This window comes from Aquarana catesbeiana, linkage group LG01 (genome assembly GCF_042186555.1).
Source record: "Aquarana catesbeiana isolate 2022-GZ linkage group LG01, ASM4218655v1, whole genome shotgun sequence".
Taxonomy (NCBI): domain Eukaryota; kingdom Metazoa; phylum Chordata; class Amphibia; order Anura; family Ranidae; genus Aquarana; species Aquarana catesbeiana.
The window spans coordinates 824,002,330-824,018,506 of record NC_133324.1 but is presented as its reverse complement, the minus strand read 5'-3'; the positions used below and the strand labels follow the sequence as shown (position 1 = coordinate 824,018,506).

The following is a 16,177-nucleotide window of genomic DNA, read 5'->3' as shown; positions in this document are numbered from 1 at the left end:
CTAAAAAGGAAGGAGGTCATACCAGATGTGGTTGTTGTGAGTGAGAATTTGTCTTTATTTTGCCTCTAGATATTTTTTATAAAAGACATCAGTCTGAGAAGGTCTATTAATCTGGAACATTAATAGAGGAGTTCCATAGTATGGCTTTGTGTGGATAGAGGCCAGCCATAGCTTGTCTAACTCCATCCACTTGTTAAAGGCTGAGAAAGTAGACAAAGAGGCCAGAGTCCATGACTATGTTGCCAAATAATATTTGGATATATCTTGGACTGCAAGGCCTCCTTGGGTTTTGAAGGTAAAAAGGCACGGACCTGGGGAGTCTATGAGATTTATAATTCTAGATAAAGTTCAACAGAGCTGCTTGTAATTTTTTCAATGGTTTGTTAGAGACAGTCACTGGGAGTGTTTCAAAAAGGTAACGAAATTTAGGCAGTATATTCATTTTAAAATATGCTATATACCCCAATAGTGACAGCGGTAGTGTTTTCCATGTACATGGGGATTGGGTAATGTCTTTAAGTAAAGCTGGGAAGTGGCCTGGTACTTTTATTACATAACACACAGATGGTTCCCAAAAGGAATGGCAATGCAATGTGCCACTGAATTTTTTTTTGGGAAAATACTTTTTATTCACATTTTTATAAACAATAAACAATACACAAGTGCAAAACCCACAACCATTCCCCCTCCCCCTCCCTCTTCCCTGTTGTGCAATGTCCCAAGAATTACAGGCAATTAAACATAATGAATTACCCTTCCAGCATCCTTAGATCAATTAAAACAGCGTAGACTAGATGAGATATAGAGTAGTAACCATAATCGCCTGGTCGCTGCTAAGCCTGCCCGGCCTCTCCAACTAGTGTATATTCTATTTATGAATCATTTAACCCTTCAATTATACAGTATCATCTGATACTGATAAGAGCCAGCATTGCCATACTTTCTCAAATTTTTTGGGGCAACCTCTGCTCAAGTACGTGGCTTTATAGAAGGGCAATACCTTATTCACTATGCCCTTCCAGTAGGCCAGGAAGCGAACTTCACATTTTTTCCAGCATAGTAGGATAGCTTTGTGTGCATAAAAAAAGTGAGGGAGAGCACCTCCTCCACCAGGCCCAGCAAACACACCAATATCGTCACAGGAACAGGCAGTGACATCAGTCCCTGAATGGTTTTTGTAACCCCTGTCCAAAATTCCTGTATTGGCTGACAATGCCAGAATATATGATCAAAATCCACCCTGGCGGCGGTACAAAGCCAGCAAGTTGCATCATCCGCACCATATATACTGGCTATTCTTGCTGGAGTATAATATAACCCTATGAAGTATCTTAAAGTGAATATACCGATTACGAGCCGATACCAGGTGGCTGAGGCCTTTCGACAAATAGCTCCTTATAAGCTTCTGACAGCACCCTTCGCACAGACTCGTCACAGAGTAACCGCTCCAGGGGTGATGTTTGAAGTTCCACCGTGCCTGCACCAAACTGTATGACGAATGCATGCCATAGCTGTAGATAACGGAAAAAGTACCAGTTTGGGATGTTGTGTCTATCCTTTAATTGATCAAAAGTGAGCAGTCCCCCCCCCCCCCACTATGTTCAATTGTTTGATGCCGACTCGGACCCATATTATTGGGTCTGGAATTTCATTAAAATGGGATAATCTAGGATTGAACTATAATGGAGTGTCTGGCGACCATACCTCTGTTTCAGAGTGCATTAGCACCTTTGCTCTGTCCCACGCGTGGATAGTAGCGCGCATGGAGCCAGTCAAAGGCGCTGACACCTGTGGTCCTCTGTACACCAAATAGTAAAGACTCTAATAGGATTCCATAAGAGCAGCCTCAAGTACTGTTGCTGCATCACCATCATCTCTTACCAGCCAACGCCGGGCAAACACCATCTGCCCTGCAACAAAATATTTGAACAGGTCAGGTAGTGTCCAGAATCTCAAATACTGCCTCTAGTGATGGTCCGGGATCCTCTAAAAAGAGGAGCATGTCACCCGCATATAAGGCCGTGCATTCACGCATGCCTCCTACCTCAAGGGCTTTAACTTCTGTGGACGCTCGTAGAGCAATAGCTATGGGTTCAATAGCGAAAGCAAATAAAGTCGGGGAGAGTGGGCATCCCTGACGCATTCCCCTACCCACCGAAAACTGTGCAGAAACTGACGTGCCTATCTTAATTGTCACCTTGGGTGAGCTGTATAGCAGCGAGGTCCATGTAAGAAAAACATCTCCAAACCCCATATGCTGTAGTACCGTGGGCATATAATGCCAGTCCACTAAATCAAAGGCTTTAGCCATGTCTAAGGACACTATCACTTTGGCCCCAGGGTTAGTATGACTGATCTGTAAGTGCACAAACAGCCTGCAGAGATTTGTATAAGTGGATTTCTGGAGAATGAAGCCGGTTTGATCTATGTCTACCAGTGTGGTGATTACCTTCGATAATCTTGTGGCAAATATTTTTGTTAGGATCTTAAGATCCTGGTTGAGGAGAGCTATGGGTCTGTAGGAGGAGCAGTTCAGAGGGTCCTTGCCTGGTTTAGGCAATAGGACCACCTGAGCCTCCATAAGAGAATCCGGTAGCATCTTATGTTCCAAGCAAAAGTGAAATAGGGTCCTGAGTCTTGGCACAAGAGTCTCCAGGTGTAACCTGTACCATTCAATGCAAAATCCATCTGACCCTGGTGATTTGTGCGGTGGGAATGATCTAATGGCATTTTCAATGTCTTTTTCTGTGATTTCTACTTCTAGGCTATTTTGGTCTGACTCAGATAATCTTGGTATGTGTAGGGAGGTAAGCAGGGATTCAAGATCCTGTTTGTTATATTTCCCGGGATAGGCATGTAGAGTGTGCTATAGTAGTCTACAAAGGTGTCTAGAATGTCATTTGGGTCTGACAGTAGGGTTCCCTGAGAAGTGGTAATACAAGGGATACTGGTCTGGACTCTCTGCTCTGCAACCAACATAGCCAGGAGTTTTCCCATTTTTATCTCCTTGCTTGAAGAGGGACTCCGCCCTCCTCGTCCAAGAAGTGTGTGTCAACTCGGTGAAGTGCAATGCCAAGTCGTTCAGCATAGGTAACATCTGACTGGTTAGCTGCATGGGTCAACTCACACATCCTCTCCTTGTCCTGCAATTCCTGTGACTTAGCATTAAATTGTTTACCTGCTTGCATAATTGCCGAGATGTACTGTAATCACATACACGCCTTAAAGGCATCCCAAACTATAGGTGGGGGGGCTGAGAAAACTGGTGCCACCTGGGAAGAAACCGACTCTACCTCCAACCATCCTGGATATTTTTTCTGTGTGCGCTGAGGGAGGGATACTGAACATAGTTTTATGTCAGGGTATTTTTATCTTTGAAAAAGATACTCTTTTATTTTACTAGGTAATAATCAATTATACTGTATATACTGTAAATGTAATTTAATTTTCTTGGTCACAAAAATATTTTTTATATCAGTGTGCAGTGCCATGAATATCTATATCGGCACTAAAAAAAACGAAAAAAATAAAATAATCCATCAAATTCTGTTACATCGATGTAACACCATAACAATTCTCAGCCAAATATTCTAACCTCCAAAATCTGAAAACTGCTGATCCAGCACTGCATTAAGAGGTTAATTCCATAGCAAACTGCAATTCTCTAATAGTTGTTATAAAATGTTAGGGTTAACTGCAGTGAATATACACATAGCATGACTTCTTTTAGAAATTCAAGGGGTTTGTGTTCTTCAAGTATTCTTGAACCTGAAAAAAGACAGAAAAGATCCACAATTAGATTTGAATTCATATACTGTATATTAATAAAGTAACATGTAAACCTCATGTAAGGCTGGGTTCACACCTAATACCAATGCGGCTCACAGCAGGGGGTCCGGTGCATCCCTGTCCACCGTTTCAGGCCTGATTTTGGTCTGAATTTTCCCGTCCCGGAGCTGTGTGAACATTGAGAGCCGGTCACAGTCTCCTGGCATGCGAATTAGATGCAGGGAAACCCGCAACCAATTCGCAATAGTGTGAACCCAGCCTAAAATTAAGGGGTTGTAGATAAACTAAAGTGACTACTCTGCGGTCCTACATCTCACTCAGAAGGGGCGTCCCCCCCAGATTCGGTGGTGTCAGCATAACCTGTCAGAAGTGACTCATGCATATAGCAAAGGGAGGAGAGAGCAAACACTAGGTGCTTTGAATTGAGGTTAGTACACACTAAAGAACACGTGTCAAACACAAGGACCACAGGGCGAATCCAGCTCATTAGGCCATTTCATGTGGCTCTTGTACCTCTCCTGCAGCTGTGGCACCCCCCTCGTCTCCACCCCCACTTTGTCTCAACAGTCGGCAGAAGGAGGACAGAATACCTCCTACAGATCCTGTGCCTCTCCGTGCAATCACAGCAGCCCCTCATTTCCGCCTCCCCTGCTCTCAACATTCAGCAGACTCTGGCAGCTGACTCCAGCCCTCTTTTGGTTCTTCTCCAGACCCTGCACTTTCTGCAATTTGCACATTAAATCAGAGCACAATTATTTTGTTTGCCATTGTACTGCCAGTCTCAACTGGGACTAAAAAGTTAAAACAAAGTTAATGTAATAAACAGTGCTTGGTAATATTTGTTCGATGATTAAAAAAATTACTTTCTGTTACCAAAACAAATTTTTCAATAAATTGTACAATAGTTGTACACTTAAATATCTGCTTGCTATTATTTTTCCTAGACTTATACTTTCAGCGCTAGTAGCTAGCACTACTTTTGGCCCTATTTCTCCTGTGGGTCACAAGAGTGAACTTCATTCACTCCTGTGACCCGTATTCGTTGTTTGCTGCCGGCTGACTTCACTCAGAGACTGGAAATATCTTTAACGTTGGGATCCACCCAGATGCCTAACCAGAAGCTGGCTCAGCCTCTCTCCTGAGCCAGCAACTCCCACCCCCTACACAGCCCAGGGCAGAGCTCTGGGCAGGCTGGCAGTCACCAGCTCTCTGCTCACTGAAGAGTGAGAACTGAGTAATAAGAGATCTTTGATCGCTCAGTTCTTGGTCTTAGAGACAACAGGGACCAGGTGCAGCATCAGATCAATCCATCTAGGTGAGTATGCGTGTTTGTTTTTTTAAAGCCCGCACTCCTCTTTCATGTTATTACTAAAACCAATAATAATCAAATGCAAAGGCAATTATTTAATATGATAAAGAGTAGACACATGTATATGGTCTTACAGATACAACCGGTCCTTTGAGGGCAATCATAATGCTGATGAGGTCTGCAATGCTATAAAGGCATATGTTTTGTTAATTTTCCATTTCAGAGTCTTACAACCACTTTAAGGTTTACATACCAATTATGCCACCAGACAGCTCCCAAAACAGATGGCTGGTATTAAAAGGTATGGTCCCTGAGTGAGAGGGAGGTATGATTTTGTGAGTCCCTGAGGCTGTGTTCCTAGTAGTACTGAACACTCCTCTGCCCCTCCATACCTCAGCATCTGCGATCTATGAGACTCTAGACCTGTCAAAAACTTGTCAAAAGTGCAGACTACGCTTCCCACAATAAAAAGTGGTTTATGTATGGAGAATGGGCGGATGAATGAAAGGTCCTCCTCCTCCATTCATAGAGCCCTTTTTCATTGTGGGAAGCAATAGTACAGCTTTTATGAATGAGCAAGGGGGTGGAAAGGGTGGCAGTAATTGGTACAACTGAAGAGTGCCTGTGGCCAGTCCAGCGGCTCATATTACCCCCGCAGCACCGGCAGATCACAAATGGGGGGGTTATGGGGTGGCAGAGAAATGAACATTTCAACAAACAGTGCCACTACCAGCGCAAGGAACACTTCTCATCCAATGTAAATGTGATTTAATCACTGATAGTAATAAAATCCATTTCACCCATAGAAAACATGACCTGTTGGAGTTACATTACATAAAGACTTATAACCAAGAGACTGTTCTGCAAAAGTCGACTGAATTAAAATATATTGCTTCGAGGTAGAGGATTATTAATACCACATTATTCCTAGTTTGCTTGTCACTTTATGCTCACACAGACAATGAAAGTACATTTTAATTATTGGTTTAATCTGCGGCATAGCGCTAATGACACTTTCTTTTGTACCCTAACTGCAGTTTTTGGTAAGAGACATTTTGTTCTACTATATACAAATGAGATGAGTAGTTTATATTGAAACATTACCTGTAGGACAAACAATTTATTGGGTGACTTTGTCAAGAGTTCTTTGCCTAATACTTATATTTACAGAGTGTGGGTAATGGATCCACCTGTGTATCCAGGTTAAATGTCTAGCTCTTCTTGCTATATTGTTTTGCGGTTTGCCAGTGTAATTCTCCTTTGTAAGTTTAACTAGGTAGCAGGTATTGTGGAAATGTCTTATTCAGAAGCTGATTACGAATGTGAAAGCCATTAAATAGCACAACCAATAAATACTCCCCACAGGCCTGTTGATGAATTTTTGGTATGTAAGTGAAAGTGTCCTTCGCGCTATAGATGAGTAATAGTGAAAGTGTGTACAATAAACACAAAAAAGTGACAGAAACTAAGTATGTGTGGTGACTTAAAATGATAGCAGCAAAACCAAAAAGTGTTCACATTGCACTTCAATAGGATATTTATAAAACGTGATCTTGCGCATTTAAATCTATTCACACATAGTAAAGCAAATAATATACAGTTAAGAATATATCAAATAAATACAATAAAAATCAAGAAAATCTGGTGAATGATTTTAAAAAATTAGGGATAATACGGTGATTCCAAAATCAAAAAATAAATAAATCAAGTGTTCCAAATAAGTGCAATTATGGTGCAAGTTCATAGGATGTATAGCAAATGACTCTGTCTTGCCCCTCCAGAATAGTAAGGTGTCTCAGTGTGGGAATAAATAGATTGGTCAGACTTCATGTAGATCTTCATATGGAGTAATTACACAGTAACTTAAGGCTCTCAAAACTCTCACCTTAATAGTGATGGTAAATATGCATGATGATGTAATATCTTTTAGTTACGTCACTATATTCTCCCGGCCGTTCTCCTCCACTTATCCTGATTTTATTCCATTCCTCTCCACCAGTAATATGACTAACCGCCTGATAGAAAATATACTCACTGGTTCAGGGATGTGTTGGAGAAGGTCGATCCTCACATTCAGTTTGTCTAAGGTATAATGGCCACCTGACATCCACTGACATACAGACATAGAGCTTTCTTTTGGTGGTATTTTTAGTATGACTATGTAATATTTCTGTACAAATGAGCAGTATTATAAAAAAGCATTGCAATGTACCGTTTTTACATAATGCTGCTCATTTGTACAGAAAACACATTGCACATGAACATAGCTGTCAACTGTCCCTGATTTCGAGGGACTGTCCCTGATTTGGAATAAAAGTCCCTCTGTCCCTCTTTCCTCCTAATTGTCCCTCATTTTGGTCTGATCTATATACTTGTAGATAAAATATAAAACGTTTTTCCCAGTGCTAAACCTTTCATCCAATTTCTAAATTGCTGCATTAGTAAATTCCAAACGCCATTATAAAAGAATAGTAATGGGAAAAAAAAGCACTTGTGGGTTTAACCAATTATGTAATTCTCCTTTAAGGGGCGTGACAGGGTGTGTGTCCTATGCCTACATACATTTGCTAATAGGTGTTCCTCATTCCCATCTGAGAAAGTTGGGAGGTATGCATGAATCATAAATATATGTATTACAAATATGCTGCACACCCACAGGGAAAACTTTTTACATGTTGAAAAGACTAAATATTAACCCTGACAGTTTATTAACCACCTCAATACAGGGCACTTACACCCCCTTCATGCCCAGACCATTTTTCAGCTTTTAGCGCTGTCACACTTTCACAATTGCATGGTCATGCTACACTGTAACCATGTGAATCAGTTATCATTTTCTTCACACAAATAGAGCTTTCTTTTGGTGGTATTTAATCACTCCTGGGTTTTTTATTTTTCCCTAAAAAAAAAAAAAAAAAAAAAAAAGAAAAAAATTTTGAAAAAAAAAAGTTTTTTTTTAGTTTCTGTCAGTAAATTTTGTAAATAAGTAATTTTTCTCCTTCACTGGTGGGGGCTGATGAGGCAGCACTGATGGGCACTTATAGGTTGCACTGATGGGCACTGATGAGGTGGCACTTATGGGCACTGATGAGGCGGCACTTATGAGGAGGCACGAATATGCCACACTTATGGTGACTGATAGATGGCACTGATGAGCACTGATAGGCAGCACTCATGGGTGGCACTGGTGGGCACTGATAGGTGGCACTGGTGGGCACAGATAGGTGGCACTTTTGGGCACAGATAGGCGGCACGGATAGGCGGCACTGATGGGCGGCAGTGATAAGCATTGATGGGCAGCAGTGATGGGCATTTATGGGCAGCACTGATAGCCAGCATTGACACTTGTGGGCACAGATTGGTGGCAATTGTGGGCACTGGTTGGCATTGATTGCTGGCAGTGGTGGGCTATCATTGGTGGCACTGGTGGGCACTTAATTGTAATTAGGGCACTGATGATCAGTGCCCTGATTACATATCTAGCTGTCCCCTGTGAGGAGATGCCGCTGATTGGCTCTCCTCTCCTCACACTTTGTCAGTGTGAGGCGAGGAGCGCCGATTACCATCATCTCCGTGTTTACATGTGACCGGCTGTATTTGGACACAGCCGATCACATGGTTAAAGAGCCGTGGCCAACGCTCTTTACACAGATTGAGGTCGCACCCCGGGTGCGTGCGAGAGCGGTCGTTCTAGGAGGCCATTATTATGACATCCACCCAGAATGAGAGCCGCACCACCCAGCCGTCATTTGATGGTGGGCAGGCGGCAAGTGGTTAAAGAAGAATTCCAGGTATGGATATTTTTACATGGCAACATTGCTCCAGCTTAGACCAATGTAACTATGTATATACCATACCTGGCTAAAGTCCCTGAAAGCTGGAAATCACGGAAACAGACACCACTCCTAGAATGACTTGCTTCCGGGTCCCATCTTGAGTGGTTGCCCTGATGCATTCCAAATACAGGAGGTAGGCCCGAATAGGACCTGTGCTGAGTGGCCGACCTTCTGTGTTCAGAATGAATCAGGTTGGCTGTTCAAAAAGGAACCCGGAAGCAAGTGAAGAACTCTGGAGTAGCTACTTCAGTAATTTCCAGCTTCCAGGCGCATCGGCCAGGTATAGTATATACATAGTAAAATTGGTCTAAGCTGGACCACTGTAACTATGTATAAAATATCCATACCTGGGATTCATCTTTAAGGCGGAACTGCAGTCTGCTCACATAATTTGGCTCCTTTGTGCACTGGTGCGCAGTCATGTTGGAACAGGAAGGGGCCATCCCCAAACTGTTCCCACAAAGTTGGGAGCATGAAATTGTCCAAAAGGTCCTGGTATGCTGACACCCTAATGCCGCGTACACACGATCGGATTTTCCAACAACAAATGTTCGATGGGAGCTTGTTGTCGGAAATTCCGACTGTGGGTAGGCTCCATTGGACATATTTTGTTGGAATTTCCGACAACAAAAATTTGAGAACTGGATCTCAAATTTTCGGACAACAAAATCCGTTGTCGGAAATTCCGAGCGTGTGTACACAATTCCGACGCAAAAAATTTCAGGCATGCTCGGAATCAAGCTGAAGACTGAAGAACCGCACTGGCTATTGAACTCGTCATAGGTGTTGTACGTCACCGCGTTCTTGACGTTCAGAATTTCCGACAACATTTGTGTGACCGTGTGTATGCAAGACACGTTTGAGCCAACATCCGTCGGAAATAAATCCACAGTTTTGTTGTCGGAATGTGCAATTGTCTGTACGTGGCTAAATATACCCATGTGTCAACCTGACATATGGGTATTAGTAAATGTATAAACCTTAATCAATTATGGACCATAGGTGTGTTACTTGCCCTTGAAAATCGTCCCCAAAAGCATGCCCTGTCCCTCTTCCACTGATGCCCCTACCACGCCTCTACTTAAAGCCTGCTTTCACAACTATGCAGAGTGCATTTCTGGTGATTTTGTAGTGTTTTTTTCAGGCATTTTTCAGTTGTATTACAGGTGCTTTTGCACTTGTATCAAGCTTCAGGAGTTTGTTTCATGTGCTGGGCAAGGGAAGGAGAGCAGTTTTTTTTTAGGAGTAGAGGAGTTGTTCAGGTGTAAAAAACATATGAAAAATTCTGCATATATGTGCGAATTAAACATTTACAGGGGCTCCTATTAAAGTCTATGGAGCCAAAATTACCTAAATATGCTAAAAAAAAAAAAAAACTTGTGCTTTTTTGAGCATAGGGTAACTAAGCGTACAAGTGTTAACAAGGACAGTTAGAAAGAATGAGACTCTGTGTTGTCAGGCATAGTCAAGCTTAGGAAAACAATCACAAAAATGCTCAAGTGTGAATGGAGGCTTACCAGCTGTCAAATTGACAGCAGCCTCTGCTTTCATATATGAAGCTTCTGAGCAGTGTGTGTAAACAATGTTCAGAAGCATGATTCAGAAGCACAAAGTAACATTATTTTACTCATCTCACAATTAAATTGGTGACTTTTAATCTGCATACAATGCAAGTCAATGCAACTCTTCAGATTTTTAAAAAATAAAACACCTTATTAACCCTTAGATAAACTGTCATGATCAACTTTTTCTCCTGCAAATGCTATTTAGTATACAAAGTACCCATAGATGACTCAATTTTCTTTTCACTGAATTCATCAATTGATTGTGTTGATGGGGGAATCACTCCCGTAAGTGCAATTGTGCTTTGCCGGGGGGAGGGGCATGGGGAGCCTTCCTGGCCAGCAGAACACAATGATCGACTTGGGTACAATCAGCCTGCCCATGTATGGATCGCATCCCAGCTGGTCCCTGCTAAACCGTCTTAATTTCGATCCATGTGTGGCTGGTTTAATTGTACTAAAAGTCAAGAAGCTCATTTAATTCACCTTAGAAGAGAAGTATGGGTTTAAGAAAAAATAAATAAAATAAATAAAAATTATACACACCTAGGTGGATGCAGCCCTGATCCCAGCTTCTAAACCTGAGAACTGAGTGATCAAAGACTGCTGATCTCTCAGTTCTCAGTGTTCAGTGAGTAGAGAGCTCTCTGCTCTGCCCCTCCAGTGCTCACCAGAGCACCAGGCTGTGGAGGAGGTGGATGCGGCTGGCTCAATCTCCTAGTGGTACGCTGAAAGTTTGAGCCAGTTGTTAGTCCAGGTACCTGCAGGTCCCATATATTACCCCGCAACGGCAGCTGGGAGGACGAACTGTGGATCCAGCCTTGTGAGTGGCGGCCATCTTGCTACACCCAGGCGCTAGTTTCCAGCATATCTGACTCCTCTATGCCCTCCCCAAGCCACTGCCACAACTAGCACACTCCAGGCTGTCAGCCCACATCCCCACAGCAGAGGGTGCCCATCTCCATTTGTGCAGAGGGTAACGGCCACAGCCCTAATCCTGGCCCCTGTGTGACAAGTGGCGGCCATCTTGCTCCTCCCTGCTACACCCACAGTCAATCCTAGTCTCTCCTCCGCATCTGGCTCACTGATACCAGAGCTGCCCAATCTGGCTACCAACCTCGACCTACAACTGCCATAGAACCACCTCCCTGCTTCCATAGCCACTGGAGGAACGATTCACAGGACCAACTTTGTGAAAAGCGGCAGTCTTAATATGCCACAGCACTCACTCCTGATCCCCCTGTCTCCTCTGTGCCTGATCCCTGCTTATCCCAGCTCCAGAAACTTCCTGCCTGACAAGGAGCCATTTGATGCCTCCAAAGAAGCAACCCCAAGCTAAACAACAATCCAGGGTGCAGACTGCATCCCCACCCACACAAGTGGATTCCATTTTACTCCAGAAGTTACAGGCCCTGTTGGGGGAGATGGAGGACAGTTCCCCTGCTGACACCCCGGTGGCTCCTTCATCCCAGTCCCCCACAGGAGACACGAACATGATCTTAGCAGCGATCGAAAGCAGTAAGACATCTCTATTGGTGCGGATCGATCATCTGGCGGAAGAGTGTAATCTTATCCATAATGACTTGGATAAAATGTGGGGGTGCATCTCCGAATCCGTAAACCAGATCTCAGAGGTAGAAGATCAAACCGGACAACATACTGACCAGATCATCAACCTGCAAAACACGATAAAAGCTCTGGTAGCAAAATCTGATGATGGTTAGAGTGCTGGGCCTTACGGAGGGCACAGAGGGCGATCACCCAATGGATTTTGCGGAAAACTTCTTTAAAGATTTGCTGGGACTAACAGGTGTCTCCCCAACTTATGCAGCGGAACGTGCCCATCCAGTCCCAATGGGTCGACCTATCCCAGGTACATCTCCGTGCCCCTTCCTGGTACGTTTCCTAAACTACCGAGATCGGGACCGTATACTTTTAGAGGCCAGGAAACACCCGAATCTGCAATATGGTAATGCACGTATCATGTTGTTCCCCGATTTTTCCCCGGAACTTCAAAAAAAATGGCAAACCTTCACCGACATTCGACGCAGACTATAAGACCTATAAATATGGGATGCTCTATCCTAGTCGCCTGCGAGTTCAACATGAAGGCTCTATCAAGTTATTTGACACCCCGGCTGAGGCGGATGCCTGGCTCACTATGATCCGTTAAAGACCAGATGGGTTATCCCACCATTCATCTTGGGGGCTCTCTGAGGTGCGTTTCTCCTGAGTAAAACGGTATGTTTATATCTACACGATCCATTATTTGCCAAGGGTTCATGCTGCCTTACTTCTCAGTCTTTTATCCGCATCTTCTCTGAGGCCCGGAGCTGTGGCTCCTGTTATTTGAGCGGGCCGGTGAATCGCTTACCCTTCAAAGGTACTCCCGTAGAAATATGAGAGAGACACATGGGATTCCTGCCAACTCGGGACTTGTCTCTGAATGACTTCCATGTTGCTCCCTTCCCAAGTGCCGGCTTACCATCCTCCCATGCCTAGGAAATCCTATGTTAAGCAAGCCATTTACACGAGACTCCATGAGATTGGCTTATCTCGGTGCTAACTGAAGTTTACACTTGGGATGTAACCCCGCAACTGGAATTCACCATTGAAGCAATTGGAACTTTGTTCGAGATATTAAAACTGACATAGTTATTTGTCAGTATAATGTTAGTAGGGTGCTCATAGCTTTTTAGAGTACGCTCAACTAAGATGATTGTTTTGGGACTGAAACTGACCTAGTTAATTGTTGGGGTCTCATTGTCAGTAGGACGCTACAGTTGTATTTTTATTTTATTTTTGTTTTTTTGATCAAGGTTTTTTGTTTCACATACTATGCTCCAGATTCCTTTTTTGGTTCAGCTCTTCAACTTATGCATCACTACCGCACATCCTCCTTCCCGGATTGACCTAGCCTTTGGCAATGCACCAGCACTGACTATAATTAAAAGTGTAGCCTATCTTCCCTCTGGTCTCTCTGATCATGCTCCCCTAGAACTGTGTATGGCCTTGAAGGATGCCAGGAATCCCGATTGCATGGCGTCTAGCGCCCAAATGGATACAGGACCAGAAGGTGGGAGACCTCATCTCACCAAAATGTAATCAATATTGGGAAACTAATGAGGGATCCACTTCACAAGCTATGGTATGGGATGCCTTTAAGGCAGATATACAGGTTGAATATATATCTGCCATTAAAGCGGTCAAATCAGACTTGTCATCACAAATAAAACACCTGGAAGAGGAGGAGGTGAAAGCAGCGGAAACCTTTTCTGGCTCCCCGACTGTGAACAACTTTGAGGTACTTGCGCAAACGAGACGCAAATTATCTTTGCATATTGCTTCGGATATGCATTTAGATCTGCGCTTTGTGGCTGGCAGGGTGTTTGAGTCCGGAGACAAAAATGGGAAACTGCTGGCTAATCTAGTAGCAGATCATAGGTTTCAAACGGTGATTTCAAGCATAAGCTGTGCTGATGATACTGTGACATCTGATCCCACTAACATTCTACACGAATTCACTGAATATTTTAGCCAGTTGTACTCCGCAGTCCTAGGCCCATCAGAAACCGCTATCTGTGCAATACTCAGTACCCTAGATCTCCCTGCACTTTCACCAGAAGAGGTGGTACTTCTTGACAAGCCCATTTCATTAGAAGAAATCGAAGCAGCTATACGTTCTTTTCCCGGTAAGAATACTCCAGGTCCAGATGGTATTCTAGGAGAGTGGTATAGGATGTACATATCAACTCTGGCACCCAAACTACACAGCCTGAATCTTTAGAAAAAATGACGCTACCCCCCTCTATGTATCAGGCCCACATAGTCTTAATTCATAAATCAGGAAAGGACCACTCCAAATGTGCCTCATATAGGCCCATTTCTTTGTTGAATTACGATCTAAAAATTTTAACAAAAATTTTAGCCACTAGATTGATTAAACTTTTTCCTGACCTACTTAGCATAGATCAAACAGGGTTTATACTGGGGACGTCCACGGACATCAATGTCCGCCGAGTCTTCACGCATTTGCAGCAACCTCCAACTGAATCCAAATCCAGAGTCTTAGCAGCACTTGACATTGAGAAGGCCTTTGACTCTGTGGCCTGGTCTTATATGCTCTCAGTACTGGAGGCTATGGGGTTCGGGCCTGAGTTTTTGAAATGGGTGCAGTTGTTATATTCCTGCCCTTCAGCCCAAGTTAAAATAGGGGGCAAGCTCTCAGACCCCTTCCCAATTAGGAGGGGTACGAGACAGGGTTGCCCATTGTCTCCGGGTCTAATCGCTATTGTGATGGAGCCGGTGGCAGTGGCCCTAAAGAGGGCCTCCACTGTCATTGGTATCTGTGCAGGAACCTTGATGGAAAAAATAGCAATGTATGCAGACAACCTCATATTGTTTCTCAATGACCCAGGGCCTTCTCTTAAAGAAGCGCTGCATATGTCTGAATTTTCCATTTATTCTGGACTACAAATTAATTGGGGAAAATCACAAATTTTATCTATTGACAAAGAGGCCCGAGAAGGAGCTGACCCTACCCTACCTTTAGTATGGTCACCCAGGATCAGATACCTGGGTATTGAGATTTCCTTGGACACTTCCGAGTATTGGGTCTTAAATTTAGTCCCACTTCTCGACAATATGAAATCTAAATTGAAAGCATGGGCCAATCTCCCTTTGACTTTAATAGGGCGCATAAACCTGTTTAAAATGAAGTTGCTATCTGGTTTTCTCTATGTGCTCCGGCATGCGCCAGTGTGGATTCCCAAAAAATACTTTATAATAATTCATTCTAGTTTAACTGCTTTCAATTGGGGCTCACAACAGCCAAGGTTCAAATTGACAGTCTTGCAGTGACCGTGGCTACAGGGAGGTTTGGCATGCCCAGATCTCTACAAATATTTTCTGGCAGCAATGCTCACACATGCCCATAACTGGCTTACAAAGAATGAGTCCAATGCAGCGGTAATATTAGAAGCTTCCTGCATAGGTTCTTTTGAGGCTCTTAAAAACCTCTTATATAGAGGGGCCTCTGCCTCCCTTCTTTTGACTGCAGCCATGAAGTCGGTATTAAAAGCCTGGGTGCAGGCCCAAGACCTATGCCCTAGCCCCCCTGATCATATCCCACAACATACACCTCTATGGCTCAATCCATTACTACCAGAATTTGCTTCTATACCCAACCCACAGATCTGGGCAGTAAAGGGTATTAAATATTTAGAGCAGATATGTATAGCCGGAGAACTCAAACCCTTTGACACCTTAAAATCGCAATTCGACCTTCCGTATATTAACGTATACTTCTTTAGATATTTACAATTGAGACATACCTTTCAAATTCAATTTAAACAACAACCAGTAGCTTTTTATACCTCGAACCTAGAGGAAATACTTAGAGATGATACCCTCACTTAACCCCTCTCAACTATCTATAAGACAATGGCTCCCTCTATCCACTCAGGGTTGGAAACTCTCAAATCTAAATGGGTGCTGGATGTCCCTGACCTAGATGATGAAGGGTGGGAAGAAACATGGGAGAGTGCATTCTCACAGCTGGTTTCTACAAGGGACAGGTTAATTCAGTACAAAATCTTACATAGGATCTATCTCACGCCTGCACGTTTACACAGAATATATCCCTCCGTCTCTGCAGAGTGCTGGCGGTATGCAGCGGACTC

The 16,177-nt window shown here is 43.4% G+C and overlaps 1 protein-coding gene across 3 annotated transcripts in view; it reads right to left on the bottom strand.

Moving 5' to 3' along the window:
• Positions 1-706: 706 nt before the first annotated feature.
• Positions 707-16,177, bottom strand: part of LOC141115190 (uncharacterized) — a 158,740-nt gene continuing 143,269 nt past the window's right edge. For all 3 annotated transcript variants that reach the window (XM_073608452.1, XM_073608454.1, XM_073608453.1), the window contains exon 12: positions 707-3,768. In XM_073608452.1, the coding sequence (XP_073464553.1) occupies positions 3,727-3,768 (42 nt within the window). In that variant the 3' untranslated portion in view covers positions 707-3,726. The remainder of the gene's footprint in view (positions 3,769-16,177) is intronic.